The 17,199-nt window shown below is 48.3% G+C and overlaps 1 protein-coding gene across 1 annotated transcript in view; it reads left to right on the forward strand.

Annotated features, from left to right (window-relative positions):
- The first annotated feature begins 6,293 nt into the window (after window positions 1-6,293).
- Window positions 6,294-17,199, forward strand: part of capn9 (calpain 9) — a 536,943-nt gene continuing 526,037 nt past the window's right edge. Inside the window, exon 1 of the mRNA XM_085996768.1 lies at window positions 6,294-6,764. Coding sequence (XP_085852894.1) covers window positions 6,540-6,764 — 225 coding nt within the window. The 5' untranslated portion in view covers window positions 6,294-6,539. The remainder of the gene's footprint in view (window positions 6,765-17,199) is intronic.

Raw genomic sequence — 17,199 nt, forward strand, 5'->3', positions numbered from 1 at the left:
GGCAGGTGATTTTTCAGTATCAGGTAAGCGCAAAATTAATGGCCCAGAAATTAGGTTCGGGGGCTTGCCGCGCGTGCAAGCCCCCGATGTGCACTTACCCGGCGCGCCGGCCGTTCTGCTCCCGGGACGCGTGGAATTACTTTTTCAGATGATGACTCCCGGGCAGCGTCTGACGTCACGCCACCCAGGAGTGCAGCCAGCGCGAAGCGTCCAGCGCGGAGTGTAAGTGAGACATGGCCCGTGAGGTCTCATTACCATAGGACACGCCCCCAATCTTTCTCACAAGCTGCAAAGCATTTTTACATGCAGAGCAGCATTTTAAATAGGTTCTTTGTATTTTTATGAATCTTTTGGTAACTTTTATAAACTTTTAAATACTTTTACATTATTTTGAAGAATCTGAAGTAGTTTTAAACAGAATTAAAGCAATTTAAAGAGTTGTAAAAGCCCTGAAAGCATTTTTTTCATTCATTTAATTAGCAACGTTAAATGGCTGGAATGAGCACAATTCACGTCATTAAAAGAATTCACAATTTAGCTGACGATGACGTCAGCAATCTCCTCAACGAGGTGGAGGCGCAGCGCCTGCGCATCATTGGGAATGAGAACTCCAAGGCGCCGCGAAAAGAACAGATGATAGCTTGGTCTTTCAAGTGGCAGCATAGGGCTTCAGTCACGGGGAGGGAAAAGGCGCAGGAAACGTATGGGTGTCACCTTTTGCGTGGAGTGGGCTTTTGGTGTAGCGGTAAGCATCCCCGCCGCTGGGCCAGAAGGAGTAGGGTTTCGAACCCCGCTCCAGACAGTCCCGGCAAGTGGAGTGGGAGCTCCGACTATAAATTCTGGCTGGACGTCCAGTGGGACACTTGCGTCCATGGGTGTGGGTGGCCCCCACCCCTTGTATGGGTTGTGGGAGCCCGTAAAACACTCCCACCATAGGACTAACCACCCTAATGGCTGGTATGAAGATGGTTACAGTCACGGAAGGAGCGTTAACGTGGCCAGAAATCCTTCCACCACTTCATACAGTTCCCCAAAGGGAACAGTGTGAGGACACGTACGACGACGACCTCTTGCGCAATGCACCTCCTTGGACCCTCAGTCGCAGATGCGAGGGGGCAAATCATTCAATTGTTAAATTTTTCATTTTATTGACATGTAAAATGTTGTGTTGGCTGTTTTCATTGAAATGTTTATTTGTGACTGAAAGGATATGTAACCTTTTCCTTTAAACAGTGCAGCCTGTAGTCAATTTGAAAAAAATAGCAACTTTTATTGGAGCCAAAGTATTTTTACAACAACTGTTTGAAAATTAGAACATAGCTAGTTTCCACCTTGAATGTCTTTATTGCAGTAAGAAAGCAGAAAAAGTCACTTTAAACTGTTAACACATTTTTTTCTGAACTATTCATGTTTACAAATGTTTGAAAAGTAGGAAATAGCTAGTTAACATTTAAAAGTTATAAACTATCTACATCAAAACTGACCCTGAAGACTGTGTTATGATGGAAAAAAAGTTCACTGCTTCACTTTAAATTGTGTCTGCTCCTTTCTTTGCCTTGCGGGGGGGAGAGGTAGATACAAGGCGCCACTAGCTCGTGAAGGTGTTGGCTACTAGCAGTTCCCGAGCAGCCTTACTTTCGGCGGCACTTGGCTCCTCCCCATGAGGCCTGGCAACATGCACATTGCCATCGCCTTCATCCTCCATTTCAACAGGCAGCTGTTCTGCAGTGTTAAGGGTCAGCCCTTCCTGCAGGGCAAGGTTGTGCAAAGCACAACAGGCCATCACAATCCTTACCACTTTCTGGTGAGAGTACTGCAAGGTTCCCCCTGACCTATCCAGGCACCGGAAGCGTGATTTCAGAACTCCTATTGTCCTCTCCATCACTTGACGTGTGGACACGTGTGCATGGCTGTATCTCTCCTGAGACTGATTATTGGTCTTGCGGTAGGGGGTCATCAGCCATGGTCTTAGCAGGTAGCCCTTGTCGCCCAATATCCATGCGGATCCTGTAGGCAATTTGCTGAGAGCATCATACAATTTAGAGTTGCGGAGGACGAAGGAGTCATGATTACTTCCCCGGTGCCCTGCATTCACGTTTAGGATCCTGAGGTGTGCATCACATAATATCATTACATTCAATGAATGATACCCCTTCCTGTTTATGTATGTCACAGGTGCATCCAGTGGTGCCTTCAATGCAATATGAGTACCATCGACGGCCCCAATCACTTTGGGGAATCCAGCAATGCGATGAAATGCTAAGGCCATCTCCTTTTGATGTCGAGTGAACAAGTCATACTTAATGAAATCTGAAAGCCTACAGCAAATGGCTTCTGTGACCTGGTGAATGCAGACCCTCGCAGCATTCTTGGAGATGTTGCTTATGTCACCGGTGCCTGCTTGAAATGACCCACTTGCAAAGAAGTTCAATGCTGTGGTTACCTTCATGTTCACTGACAAGACAGTGCGGGTCTTCGAGCGTGGTTCCAGGTCCACCTTCAATGTGTCACATAGTCGGCCAATTGCCTCTTTACTGAAGCGCAGCCTCCTGACACACAACTCCTCCGACAGCATCTCAAATGATCGCCTCTCCCTGTATACTCTGTGGGGTGGGTAGTTGTTCCTTCTGATCAGGAGACGGTTATGGTTCCTCACTCTTCCACGTTGTTCCCTGGCGTTCCGATTTCTTTGAAGCAAAACCACACAGAGCATCACGGCAACATTTCTATAAGAGGGCATGTTTCTCGCTCATAGGACTCCTCTTTACACAGACGTACCTGTAAGGAGGAAATGGAAATAGTTGTTACAGTTATTATTTTAATAAACTGAGTGGCTATAAAATCAACTTGGCCTATGCCAGGAAACATGCTTTAACGGCTTGCGAACACGTGTTACCCGCCTGATGAATATCACAGGCCGAGATCCTTTTCCAATAACTTACATTTTCAGAAAATCATCATTACATACATACATTCATCCACATACTGAAAGGAATACATACATAAATGCACATCCTTCAAGTAATATATACAGACATACATACAATCATACATACATACTTATTAAAAATAAGATATATTACTGATGACAAGTTTATTTTTTAAGCATTTTATTCATTTTTAAACAGTCATTTTCACATTTAATAAACACATCAAATTCAGTTAGGCCTTGCACACAGCCGCAATTGCTCCTTATACCTACATTACTCGAAACCCGTTTAAAAAAAAATAATTAAAGTTGAAAACTTACCTCAGACTTTCTTAAAATAACTTTTCTCCCTTTCCCAACCAAAAATGTGCCGTTCAGAAGCTCCACTAATGAAAGAGTTCTTCCTCTGCAGCTTCTCGGTGGCTTTACTCATCCTTTTTTTATGTGTAAATTGTGGGGACTTACCCTCACTCAAACCATTCATGAAAATGCCGAATTTTAATGCGCACGCACTGCCTGCAACGTCGCACGTGATACGCCTCTTAACCCCTTACTTCAGAGGACAGGAAATGCTGGTTTTCAGCACCTGTGCTGTGCATCCTGAAAACCGGCACTTCGATCGGGCCCACGCGTGAGTACCCCGTCCATACTCACGCGTTGGGACCCGAATTACTGGGCCATTGTGTTCTAAATAATAATTGCCAATGCTGTACACAGTCTGTTAAAGAGGTCCTTCCACATTCATATTGGTGTTGTACCTTTGGCGAGGGATATGTGCAGCGCATGTATTGTATGTTCCAAGACGAGTGGCAAATAGGGGCAGGATCTACAGTGTTTAAGAGGCCACCTTGACTTGCACTTTACCAGCTTTGGGCTGGTTTTGCTAAATGTTTTCAGGGTTTTATTTTTCTGTTTTTTTTTGTATCCAGGGATTCTTGAGATCTCTTAAATTCTAAATCACTGCAACCTTAATCTTGGTTAGAGATTATTTTTCACTCGATAAATGGCACATAAGAATTCAACTGGGTGCAAACTAGTACAATTGTTTTCACAATATAAATAATATTTACAAAAACACACATCCCACAGTTACATCTCTAATTTAGTTTGTTTGTGCAAAACCCAAATCTATTCGACTGCTCCCATCCTGCAACGCTTCCTTTACCTCGAAAGCAGCGACCATGGTCGTCAGTTTATATGATTGATTGCAAAACCAGCCAATCGCTTTTAAGGGCTCAGTGGTGCTGCCTACAAAGTGCACGGTCAAAGGGCGGGACAATGAGCACGGTCAAAGGGCAGGACAATGAGCACGGTCAAAGGGCAGGACAATGAGCACGGTCAAAGGGCGGGACAATGAGCACGGTCAAAGGGCGGGACAATGAGCACGGTCAAAGGGCGGGACAATGAGCGTGGTCAAAGGGCGGAACAATGAGCGCGGTCAAAGGGCGGGACAATGAGCGCGGTCAAAGGGCGGGACAATGAGCGCGGTCAAAGGGCGGGACAATGAGCGCGGTCAAAGGGCGGGACAATGAGCATGGTCAAAGGGCGGGACCTGGTGGCAGACCGTTCGACGAGGCGGATTGCGATCACGGAGCATCTCTACCTTGTACAATGAGCAGCACTGTCTATCCATCTTTTACAATAAGAGAGCGCATGTCCCCATCTCTGTGGCCAAGGCCGAGCGACGCTGCCGCGCACTGACCAATCGGGGTAAGAAAGAAAGACACACTGGTCCACTCCTCAATCACCCCATGCACCTCCTCCTTTTCCCATGGCACCTTCCAATGCAAGCGCAGGAGATGCAATACCTGCCCTTTTACCTTCCCACTGTCCAGGGCCCCAAACACTCCTTCCAGGTGAAACAGTGATTTACTTATACTTCTTGCAATTTAGTATACTGTATTCGCTGCCCACGATGTGGCCTCCTCTACACTGGGGAGAGTAAATGCAGATTGGGTGACCGCTTTGCGGAACACCTCCGTTCAGTCCGTAAGGGTGACCCCGAGCTTCCGGTCGCCTGTCACTTTAATTCTCCGCTCCACTCCCACTCTGACCTCTCCGTCCTCGGCCTCTTACACTGTTCCAATGAAGCTCAATGTAAGCTCGAGGAACAGCACCTCATCTTTCGATTCGGCACTTTACAGCCTTCTGGACTCAACATCGAGTTCAACAATTTCAGACCATAACCTCTGCCCCTATCTTTTTTTTCTCTCTCACATGGCAGCTGACGATCATTCTGCCAGTGCCATTTACACTTCATCTAGAGTCATCTTTTGTTTCTTAACTTGTCCCATTACCATCTTCTTTTGCCTTGCACCATCATCCCTTTTGTCCCTTAATCGCTCCTGCCTTCCATCCTATCACAGACCTTTCCTTTTGTTCCTTCCTCCCCTCCCCCTCTCCCTGCCCCTACACTTGCTTAAAAACCTGTTCCATCTCCAACTTTTTCCAGTTCTAACGAAGGGTCATCGACCTGAAACATTAACTCTGTTTCTCTCCCTACAGATGCTGCCTGATCTGCTGAGTATTTCCAGCATTTTCTGTTTTTATTGTATTTCTATAGCGCCTTTCACGACCACTGGATGTCCCAAAGTGCTTTACAGCCAATTAAGTACTTTTTGAAGTGGAATCACTATTGTAATGTAGAAAACAGAGCAGCCAATTTGTGAACAGCAAGCTCCCACAAACAGCAATGTGATAATGACCGGATAATCTGGAATTTTTGTTAAGTTTGAGGGATAAATATTGGCCAGGGCACTGGGGATAACTCCCCTGCTCTTCTTCAAAATAGTGTCATGGGATCTGCTACATCCACCTGAGAGCAGACGAGGCCTCGTTCTAACGTCTCATCCAAAAGACGACACCACCGACAGTGCAGCACTCCCTCAGCACTGCACTGAAGTGTCAGCCTGGATTTTTGTGCTTAAGTCTCTAGAGTGAGACTTGAACCCACAACCATCTAACTCAGAGGTGAGGGTGCTGCCCACTGAGCCACTGGTGTGCTGGTCAACTCCTGCCCAGCGTCATTACGTTATTCCCCGAGAAAGAGGTGAGATTTCACTGTTGAATCGCGAGATCGTGAATTGTATTAATTTTTCATTAAAAATTGCGCTTCTCGCGATTATTTCGCGAGAGTTGGCATTACTGGAGGGGTTGCTGCACTGAGAACCAATGTAGGTGATGGGTGAACTGGACTTGGTGCGAATTAGAATACGGGTAGCAGAGTTTTGGATGAACCCAAGTTTATGGAAGGTGGAAGGTGGAAGATGGGAGGCCAGCCAGGAGTCTGGGGGTAACAAGGACTTGCAGGATCAAGCCAGACCTGACATTGCATGACCAGACAGTCACTCCCTTCAGTTGTCAAGGCAGTGAACCTCAGGTTTTGAGCTTGATGAGGTGGGAGAATGGTAAGAGGTGGAAAGTGCTGGTGTTTGGTGAGGGTGTGCCAGTTCTAGGGTTGACATGACAACAAGTGTGGGAGGAGAAGCCCCAAGAGGAGAGGTGGGGCCCATGGAGACAGGTGGAGTGCTATAGGAACAGGTCAGAGCCAGGTGAAGCAACACCTTGCTCGCTGCAGCTTCTCCAGTCGCCGATTCGGTTCCGCTCAAACATGCCTTATGTGTTCAGCTCCGCTAGTGGGGGATCCCAGAAAAAGCAGGCGGTGAAAGACCGGGGGACTATCGGAGTCAAGGCCAGGAAAGCCACCTACCAGGAGCTGAAGAACCAGTGTCTGGAGCAGGGGGTTTTATACGAGGACCAGGAGTTCCCAGCGGACGAGGCGTCGCTATTCTACAGCGAGAAGCCTGCAGTTGCCTTTGAGTGGAAACGGCCGAACGTAAGTGGCGGATTTGTGTGTGTACTTGTGATTAGGGGCTATGTGTTAAAATCTATCAGAGGCTGTGTGTGTACATGTATTTGGGGACTCCGTGTATACAGATTGCGAGGTGGGGAAATTCTGTGTGTACTGGGTGCTGTCTGTGTACCGATTTCCAGGAGCTGTATATGTACATGTCGCTGGTTCCCGAATCAATCCACTGCCATCTGTACCTGAGCTCTTTAGGTGCTGGAGTCCTTTATTTTTAGAAGGGTAGAGGAGGACAGACTAACTCCAGGGGTCTACAGAAGTAATGTCTATTGTACTTTACCAGTGAGTGGCCGCAATATTCCGCAAAATATTCCACATGCAAGAACATAGGAACATAAGAATTAGGAGTTGGAGTAGGCCATACAGCCCCTCGAACCTGCTCCGTCCTTCAATAGATGATCTTCGACCCTAACTCTACTTTCCCGCCCCATCTCCATATCCCTCAATTCCCCTTGAGTCCAAAAATTTATCGATCTCAACGATTCAGCATCCCACAGCCCTTTGGCATATAGAATTTCAGAGATTCACAATCCTCTGAGTGAAGAAATTCTTCCTCATCTCAGTCTTAAATGACCGACCCCTTATCCTGAGACTATGCCCCCGAGTTCTAGACTCTCCAGCCAGGGGAAACAATCTCTCAGCATCTACCCTGTCAATCCCCCTCAGAATCTTATGTTTCAATGAGACCACCTCTCATTCTTCTAAACTCCAGAGAATCTACTCAATCTCTCCTCATAAGACAACCCTCTCATCCCAGGGATCAATCTAGTGAACCTTTGTTCTAAGGCAAGAATGTCCTTCCCCAGATAAGGAGACCAAACTGTGCACAGTACTCCAGGTGTCGTCTCACCAAAGCCTTGTACAATTGTAGCAAGACTTCCGTACTCTTATACTCCAACTCTCCAGCAATAAAGGCCAACATGCCATTTGCCTTCCTAATTGCTTACTGTACCTGCATGCTAACTTTCTGTGTTTCCTGAAGAGGACACCAAAATCTTTCTCAACACCAACATTTAATAGTTTCTCACCATTTAAAAAATATTCTGTTTTTCTATTCTTCCTCCCAAAGTGAATGACCTCACATTTCCCCACATTAGACTCCACCTTATTGCCCACTCATGTAACAGAGAAACATAGAAGATAGGAGCAGGAGTAGGCCATTCGGCCCCTCGAGCTGCTCCGCCATTCAATGAGATCATGGCTGATCATCCAAACTCAGTACCCTGTCCCTGCCTTCTCCCCATATCCCTTGATCCCTTTAGCCTTAAGAAATATATCCAACTCCTTCTTGAATATATTTAATGAATTGGCCTCTACTACCTTCTGTGGTAGAGAATTCCACAGGTTCACCACTCTCTGGGTGAAGAAATTCCTCCTCATTTCTGTCCTAAATGGCTTACCCCTTATCCTTAGACTGTGACCCCTGGTTCTGGAGTCCCCGACCATCGGGAACATCCTTCCTGCATCTAGTCTGTCCAGTCCTGTCAGAATTTTATAAGTTTCCATGAGATCCTCTCTCATTCTTCTAAACTCCAGCGAGTACAAGCCCAATCGACCCAATCTCTCCTCATACGTCATTCCTGCCATCCCAGGTATCAGCCTGGTGAATCTTTGCTGAACTCCTTCCATGACAAGAACATCCTTCCTCAGATAAGGCAACCAAAACTGCACACAATACTCAAGATGTGGTCTCACCAAGGCCCTGTATAACTGCAGCAAGACATCCTTGTTCCTGTACTCAAACCCTCTCGCTACGAAGGCCAACATACCATTTGCCTTCTTAACTGCCTGCTGCACCTGCATGCTTACCTTCAGCGACTGGTGCACAAGGACACCCAGGTCTCGTTGCACTTCCCCTTCACCCAATCTATTGCCACTCAGATAATAATCTGCCTTCCTGTTTTTGCCACAAAAGTGGATAACCTCACATTTATCCATGTTATATTGCATCTGCCATGCTTCTGCCCAATCACCCAACCTGTCCAAATCATCCTGGAGTTTCTCGGCATCCTCCTCACAGCACACACGCCCACCCAGCTCTGTGTCGTCTGCAAATTTGGAGATATTGCATCTAGTTCCCTTGTCTAGATCATCAATATATATTGTGAATAGCTGGGGTCCAAGGACCGATTCCTGCGGTACCCCACTAGTCACTGCCTACCACTCGGAAAAAGACCCGTTTATTCCAACTCTTTGCTTTCTGTCTGCCAACCAGTTCTCTATCCAAGTCAATACCTTGCCCCCAATCCCATGTGCCTTAACTTTACACACTAACCTCTTATGCGGGACCTTATCGAAAGCCTTCTGAAAGTCCAAATACACCACATCCACTGGTTCTCCCTTATCTATTTTACCAGTTACATCCTCAAAAAATTCCAGTAGATTAGTCAAGCATGATTTACCTTTTGTAAATCCATGTTGACTTTGTTCGATCCTGTCACTGTTTTCCCAGTGCTCTGCTATTACATCTTTTATAATGGACTCTAGCATTTTCCCTACTATCGATGTCAGGCTTACCGGTCTATAATTCTCCATTTTCTCTCTACCACCTTTTATGAATAGTGGGTAACATTAGCTACCCTCCAATCCATGGGAACTGTTCCAGAGTCTATCGAATGTTGGAAGATGACCAGCAATGCATCTCCTATTTCTAGGGCCACTTCCTTAAGTACCCTAGAATGTAGATTATCAGGCCCTGGGGATTTATCGACCTTCAATCCCGTCAATTTCCCTAACACCATTTCCCTACAAATACTGATTTCTTTCAGTTCCCCCCTCTCATTAGACCCTATGTTCCCGACATCTCTGGGAGGTTATTTTTGTCCTCCTTTGTGAAGACAGAACCAAAGTATGTATTTAATTGGTCTGCCATTTCTTTGTTCCCCATTATAAATTCCCCTGATTCTGACTGCAAGGGACCTACACTTGCTTTCACCAATCTTTTTCTCTTCACATATCTATAAAAGCTTTTACAGTCAGTTTTTATATTCCATGCAAGCTTACTCTCATACTCTATTTTCCCCCTCTTAATTAATCCCTTTGTCCTCCTTTGCTGGATCCTGAACTGCTCCCAATCCTCAGGTTTACTGCTTTTTCGGGCCAATTTATATGTCCTCTCCTTGGATCTTATGCTATCCCTAATTTCCCTTGTTAGCCATGGTTGAGTCACCTTTTTTGTTTTATTTTTATGCCAAACAGGGATGAACAAATTCTGTAGTTTATCCATGCAATCTTTGAATGTTTGCCATTGCCTATATTCCCCAATCAATCCTACCCAATTCGCGCCTCATACCATCGTAGTTTCCTTTATTCAGGACCCTAGTCTCTGAGTCAACTACTTCACTCTCCATCTTAATGAAGAACTCTATCATATTATGATCGCTCCAACCCAAGGGGCCTCGCACAACAAGATTGCTAATTAATCCTCTCTCATTCCCAGTCTAAGATGGCCTGATCTCCAGTTGGTTCCTTGACATACTGGTCCAGGAAACCATCCCGTATACACTCCAGGAATTCCTCCACAGTATTGTTACTAATTTGGTTAGCCCAATCTATATGTAGATTAAAGTCACCCATGATAACTGCTGTGCCCTTATTGCACGCGTCTCTAATTTCCCATTTAACGCCATCCCAAACCTCTGCATTACTGTTTGGAGGTCTGTATACCACTCCCACTAACGTTTTCTGCCCCATGGTATTTCTCAGTTCTACCCATACAGATTCCACATCATCAGAGCTAATATCCTTCCTTTCAATTGTGTTAATCCCCTCTTTAACCAGCAATGCTACTCCACTTCCTTTTCCTTTTTGCTTATCTTTCCTGAATATTGAATACCTCTGGATGTTGAGTTCCCAGCCTTGGTCACCCTGGAGCCATGTTTCCGTAATCCCAATCATATCATATCCGTTTACCTCTATTTGTGCAGCTAATTCATCAACCTTATTATGAATGCTCCTCGCATTAAGACACAAGGCCTTCAGGCTTGTTTTTTTAACACTCTTACACCTTTTACAATTATTATTTACTGTGGCCATGTTTGATTTAAACCCTTGATTTCTCTGACTGCCACCTTTGTTTTTCTCCTTCCTGCCTTTTGCTTCTATCCTTGTTTCCCTTTCCTCTGTCTCCCTGCTCAGGTTCCCAACCCCCTGCCATTTTAGTTTAAACCCTCCCCCAGAGCACTAGCAAACACTCCTCCTAGGACATCAGTCCCGGTCCTGCCCAGGTGCAAACCGTCCGGTTTGTACTGGTCCCACCTCCCCCAGAACCGGTTCCAATGTCCCAGGAATTTGAATCCCTCCCCCTTGCAGCATTCCTCTAGCCACGTATTCATCTGAAATATCCTATTTCTATTCTGACTAGCATGTGGCACTGGTAGCAATCCTGAGATTACTACCTTTGAGGTCCTATTTTTTAATTTACCTCCCTAATTCCCTATATTCAGCTTTTAGGACCTCATCCCATTTTTTACCTATATCATTGGTATGTGGCGGCGACCACATAGGGACAATAACACAATTCACAATGTATAGCCAATGTTGTTATATGTACCTAAACACAATTCACTATTTATAGCCAATGTTGTTATACGTACGTACTTGGTTGGTTTATCGGGGCAGGGTCCCTTTAAGAGCGTCGGTAGCATGATAACGTCATGCATCGGTAGCGTGATGATGTCATAGCCTTGCAATGAGGCTGAGCCCCTCAGTCCTCATGGAGAGTGAATAAAGTAACACACGTTTTGCCTTTGCTGCAACAAAAGTCTCAGAGCCTGTTGATTTCTAGCGACTCCAACATTGGTGACCCCGCTGCTCTTTTGGATGATTCCAAAGACCTCATCCGAAATGGCGACGAACGCCGTTTCCATCAAATTACCCGAGTTTTGGGAACGACAGGCTGCCGCTTGGTTCGCCCAGGCCGAGGCTCAATTTGCACTCTGGGACATCACCGCGGACGACACGAGGTATTACTATGTCGTCTCTGCTCTCGGCAGCTCCACCGCGGCCAGAGTCGTGAGCCCGCTCGAGAAACCCCCCGGAGCTCAACAAATTCGAAACGCTGAAAACGCACCTCTTAGAAACTTTTGGACTCACCGAAGCCGAGCGCGCACGCCGGCTTCTCTCTCTACCCGGTCTTGGCGACTCCAAGCCCTCAGAGCTGATGGACCACATGCTGGCCCTCCTGGGCACACACAGGCCATGCTTCCTCTTCAAGGAACTGTTCCTTCAACAGCAGCCAGGTCAGGTACGGTTGGCTTTAGCCAACTCTTCCAGTACCGAATTCCGTGACCTGGCCAAGGAGGCCGCCAAATTTTTCTCTGCCTGGCAACAGTACTGCGCGGCCACGCGGAGCCCTGTCCCCACCGACACAGCCCAACGGCGGCAGCCCCCAAGCCTCTGCTTCTACCACGCGCAGTTTGGCCCCTTTCAAGGGGGGAACCACGGCCCCGTCCTCGAAGCCGCCAATGGCAGTTCCATCCGCACCTTCGGGAAACGGAGCGTGGCGCTTTGTTTTGGCGGGCAGCGGTTCACCTGGGACTTTGTCACGGCAAAAGTGTCCACCCCCTTCTCGGTGCTGACTTCCTTTGCGCCAATGGCCTTTTGGTGGACGTCAAGAACCGATGTCTCATCAATGCTGAGACTTTCAGCTCGCTCCCGTATTCCCTCAGCGGGTCCAGCACGACGAAGTTGTCCAGCGCACTCTCGGCCTCCGACGAGTTTTCCCGCCTCCTCGCCGAGTTCCCGGACCTCACAAAGCCCACGTTCTCGTCCGCCGCCACCAATCACGGGGTAGAACACCACGCCTCGACCTGGGGAAACTCGCCATCGCTAAAGCCGAGTTCGACACCATGGAGGGCCTCGGCATCATCCGCCGGTCGAACAGTCCGTGGGCCTCGCCCCTCCACATCGCCCCGAAACCAGGCGGCGGGTGGCGCCCGTGCGGCGATTACCGGCGCCTCAACGACGCTACGACCCCCGAACGCTACCCGATTCCACACATCCAGGACTTTTCCGCCCGCCTGGCCGGGAAATTGGTATTCTCGAAAGTGGACCTCGTCCGGGGTTACCACCAGGTCCCTGTCCGGCCGCAGGACATCCTGAAAACCGCGGTGATTGCCCCGTTCGGGCTGTTCGAATTCCTCCGCATGCCATTCGGCCTCAAAAACACCGCCCAGGCTTTTCAACGCCTAATGGACACCGTGTTACGGGACCTGACATTCCTGTTCGTATACCTGGACGACATCCTCATCGCCAGCGCCTCCAGGACGGAGCATGTGTCGCACCTGCGGACTCTCTTCCAACGCCTCAGCCAGCACGGCCTAATCGTCAACCTGGCCAAGTGCCAGTTCGGGCTGTCCTCGATCGACTTTCTCGGGTACCGCATCGCGAAGGACGGGGCGGTGCCACTGCCATCGAAAGTGGAGGCCGCGATGGACTTCCCGCGACCCTTCGCCGTGAAGGCCCTGCAGGAGTTTTTGGGCATGGTCAACTTTTACCATCGCTTCGTCCCCCTAGCAGCCCAGCTTATGCGGCCCCTTTATGAGGCCCTCAAAGGCAAGCCCGACAAGCTCGCCATCGACTGGTCCAAGGAGATGGCCAATTCTTTCACGGACACGAAAAGGGCCCTGGCTAACACAACCATGCTGGTGCATCCGTTACCTGATGCGCCAATTGCTCTCACCACCGACGCCTCGGACTATGCGGTCGGTGCCGTCCACGAACAGTGGGTCAATGGCACCTGGCAGCCGCTCGCCTTCTTCAACCGGCAGCTCCGCCCCAACGAGCGGAAGTACAGCACCTTCGATCGCGAGCTTCTCGGTCTCTACCTTGCCGTCCGACACTTCCGTTTCCTACTGGAGGCTCGCCCCCAACGCAACGGAACCTTGGTCCGCAGCCCGTCAGCGGCCCGACCTTCTCGACAACGCCAAGGTTTTCGCGCCGGTGCCCACGTCGCAGCACGGCCTCCTGCAGTCCCACGTTCCACTCAACCTTCGTGCGTCGGAGTACGTTTTCGTCCACCACGACGCCCACCGGGGACCTCTTCAGCCACCCTACGATGGACCATTCCGCGCCCTGGAAACTGGGGACAAGACCTTCGTAGTGGATAGCGGCGGTAAGCCGGACTGCATTTCCGTGGACCGTCTTAAGCCGGCCCACCTGGATCTGGACCGACCCGTTGAGTTGGCACAGCCCCTGAGGCGGGGCCGACCTCCGGTTTCTGCACCCTCAGTCCACCACTGAGCGCCCGAGGCCCCTCCGACGAACCCCCCGGTCCCCGCCCCGGAATTGAGGAGCCGTTCCAACCGTGTGATCCGGCCCCCCCAATGACTGACATTGCCAGTGCTAGTGAATTCTGGGGGGGACGTATGTGGCAGACACCACATAGGGACAATAACACAATTCACAATGTATAGCCAATGTTGTTATATGTACCTAAACACAATTCACTATGTATAGCCAATGTTGTTATATGTACGTACTTGGTTGGGTTATTGGGGTAGAGTCCCTTTAAGAGCGTCGGTAGCGTGATGACGTCATAGCCCTGCAACGAGGCTGAGCCCCTCAGTCCTCATGGAGATTGAATAAAGTAACACGCGTTTTGCCTTTGCTGCAACAAAAGTCTCAGAGCCTGTTGATTTCTAGCGACTCCAACAGGTACCTGTATGTACCACAACAACTGGCTGTTCACCCTCCCCTTCCAAAATGTTCTGCAGCCGCTCTGAGACATCCTTGACCCTTGCACCAGTGAGGCAACATACCATCCTTGAGTCACGTTTGCGGCCGCAGAAACGCCTATCTATTCCCCCTACAATAGAATCCCCTATTACTATAGCTCTCCCACTCTTTTTCCTCCCATCCTGTGCAGCAGAACCACTACGGTGCCAGGAAGTTGGCTGCTGCTGCCTTCCCCTGATAAGCCATCCTCCCCAACAATATCCAAAGCGGTATATCTGTTTGAGAGGGGGATGGTCACAGGGGACCCCTGCACTACCTGCCTGCGCCTACTACTCTGCCTGGTGGTCACCCATTCTCTTCCTCCCTGTGCAGCCTTTACCTGCGGTGTGACCAACTCCCTAAAAGTGTTATCCACGATGTCCTCAGCATCGCGAATGCTTCAGTATGCATCCACTCGCAGCTCCAACACCGCAATGCGGTCTGTCAGTAGCTGCAGCTGGATACACTTCCCGCACACATGGTCGTCAGGGACACAGGAAGTGTCCCTGATTTCCCATGTAGTGCAGGAGGAGCATACCATGGGGCCGAGCTCTCCTGCCGTGACTTACCCTTTAATTAATTCAAATTAAATTAAATCAAATCAGTCCCACCAATTAGACTACAATTAAATGATATACTGAAGTCCCCGCTACACCACAAACACCCTATAAAGTATAAACCAAAAAATTTAAGCTTGGAAAAAAGGAGAAAGAGAGAAATACTCACCAACCAATCACTTACCTGCTTTCTGGTGACGTCACACTTCGATTACTTTTTACTTCTCTCTCCCTCTCTCGGAGCTCTGAGATTGATAAGCCTACCTGCTCCGCCGCCTCGCTTTAAATCACCGCCGCCGCCGCCGCCTCACCGCTCCTCACAGGTCCGCCGCCGCTGTGGGAGTACCATCACCACACGGACTGCAGCGGTTTAAGAAGGCGGCTCACCACCACCTTCTCAAGGGCAACTAGGGATGGGCAATAAATGCTGGCATTGCCAGCGATGCCCACATCCCATAAACGAATTTAAAAAAATTAAATAAACTTGGAATTAAAAAGTTAGTATCAGTAATGGTGACCATGAAACTATTGGATTGTCTGAAAAACCCAACTGGTTCACTAATGTTCTTTAGGGAAGGAAACCTGCTGTCCTTACCTGGTCTGGCCTATATGTGACTTCAGACCCACAGCAATGTGGTTGACTCTTAACTTCCCTCTGAAATGGCCTAGCAAGCCACTCGGTTGTACTAAACCGCTACAACAAAATCAGCACTATGGGAGTACCTTCACCAACGGACTGCAGCGGTTCAAGAAGGTGGCTCACCACCACCTTCTCGAGGGCAATTAAGGATGGGCTAAAATGCCAGCCTTGCCAGCGATGCCCACATCCCTTGAACGAATAAAACAAAAACATTCCCTGACAACCGGGGAGCTTGTTCACCCATCACCCCCTGTCCTACATTGGCTCCCAGTCTAGTAATGCCTCCATGGCCTCACCCTCCTAAACTCTGTAACCTCCTCCAGCCCAACAGCCTTCCATGATCTCTGCATTCCTCCAATTCTGGTCTCTTGCGCATCCCCGATTTTCATCGCTCCACCATTGGTGGCTGTGCCTTCAGCTGGAATTCCCTCCCTAAACCTCTCTCCTTTAAGATGCTTCTTAAAGCGTACCTCTTTTCGTCACCTGTCCTTATGTGGCTCGATGTCAAATTATTTTTGATAATGCTGCTGTGAAGCGCCTTGGGACGTTTCATTACATTAAAGGCACTATATAAATACAAGTTGTTGCTGTTCAGGGTGTGTAGCATTTTAGCTTCTATCCGGATGATATTCCAAAGGCAAACATTTGAAAAAGTATGCCGAATTTGGCAGCAGATATTCGCACAACACCGAGGACCTGATAATAAAATTGCTGCTAAACTGGTTCTCAAAGAAGTGACTGGCTGGGCAAGTTCAGTTGCTTTATCATCGACCCCACCTAGAAAGTAAAGCTCGCCATACAACTGCTCGCTTCCTAGCAACAAGTTTGGCCAATATTTCTGCATGTTTCCTCCTACCAACCCCGCACTCCTCCACACCCACCCTAAATGTGGCTGGCAAATTAGTTCACACAGCAGAAGCAGGTCAGGTGTACAATAAGCTGCCTGAATGGGGTTTTCATGAAGCACAATGGGTTTTGTTAGATTTTTACCAGCACAGTAACACCAACCTGTTGTAAACTTTGCCAAAATAAGTGCTGATTAAATATGAAAGAAAAAAGAAAGGACTTGCATTTCTACAGCACCTTTCACAACCTCAGGACGTCCCAAAGCGCTTTACAGCCAATGAAGCACGTTTGAAGTGTAGTCACTGTTGTAATGTAGGAAACGTGACAGCCAATTTACACACCAGCTCCCACAACAGCAATGTGATAAAGACCAGAAAAGCTGTTTTAAGTGATAGTTGAGGGGATAAATATTGGCCAGGACGCTGGGGAGAACTCCCCTGCTCTTCTTTGAAATAGTGCCAACTGAGCCATGGCTGACACTTTAGCTACAAACAAGAGCAGACTGTTCCATGTGTATCTACAACAATTTCTTTTCAATTATATTATAGGGAAATGTTACGAATTTCACGCCATGCCATGTTATTCACTAAGGTTTCGCGTCAGGTCTCTCCTGTAAGTGGACCCCGAGTCCCTTAAAACCAGGAGT

This window comes from Somniosus microcephalus, chromosome 9 (genome assembly GCF_052327205.1).
Source record: "Somniosus microcephalus isolate GS21.2 chromosome 9, FLI_Smic_1.0, whole genome shotgun sequence".
Lineage (NCBI taxonomy): Eukaryota > Metazoa > Chordata > Chondrichthyes > Squaliformes > Somniosidae > Somniosus > Somniosus microcephalus.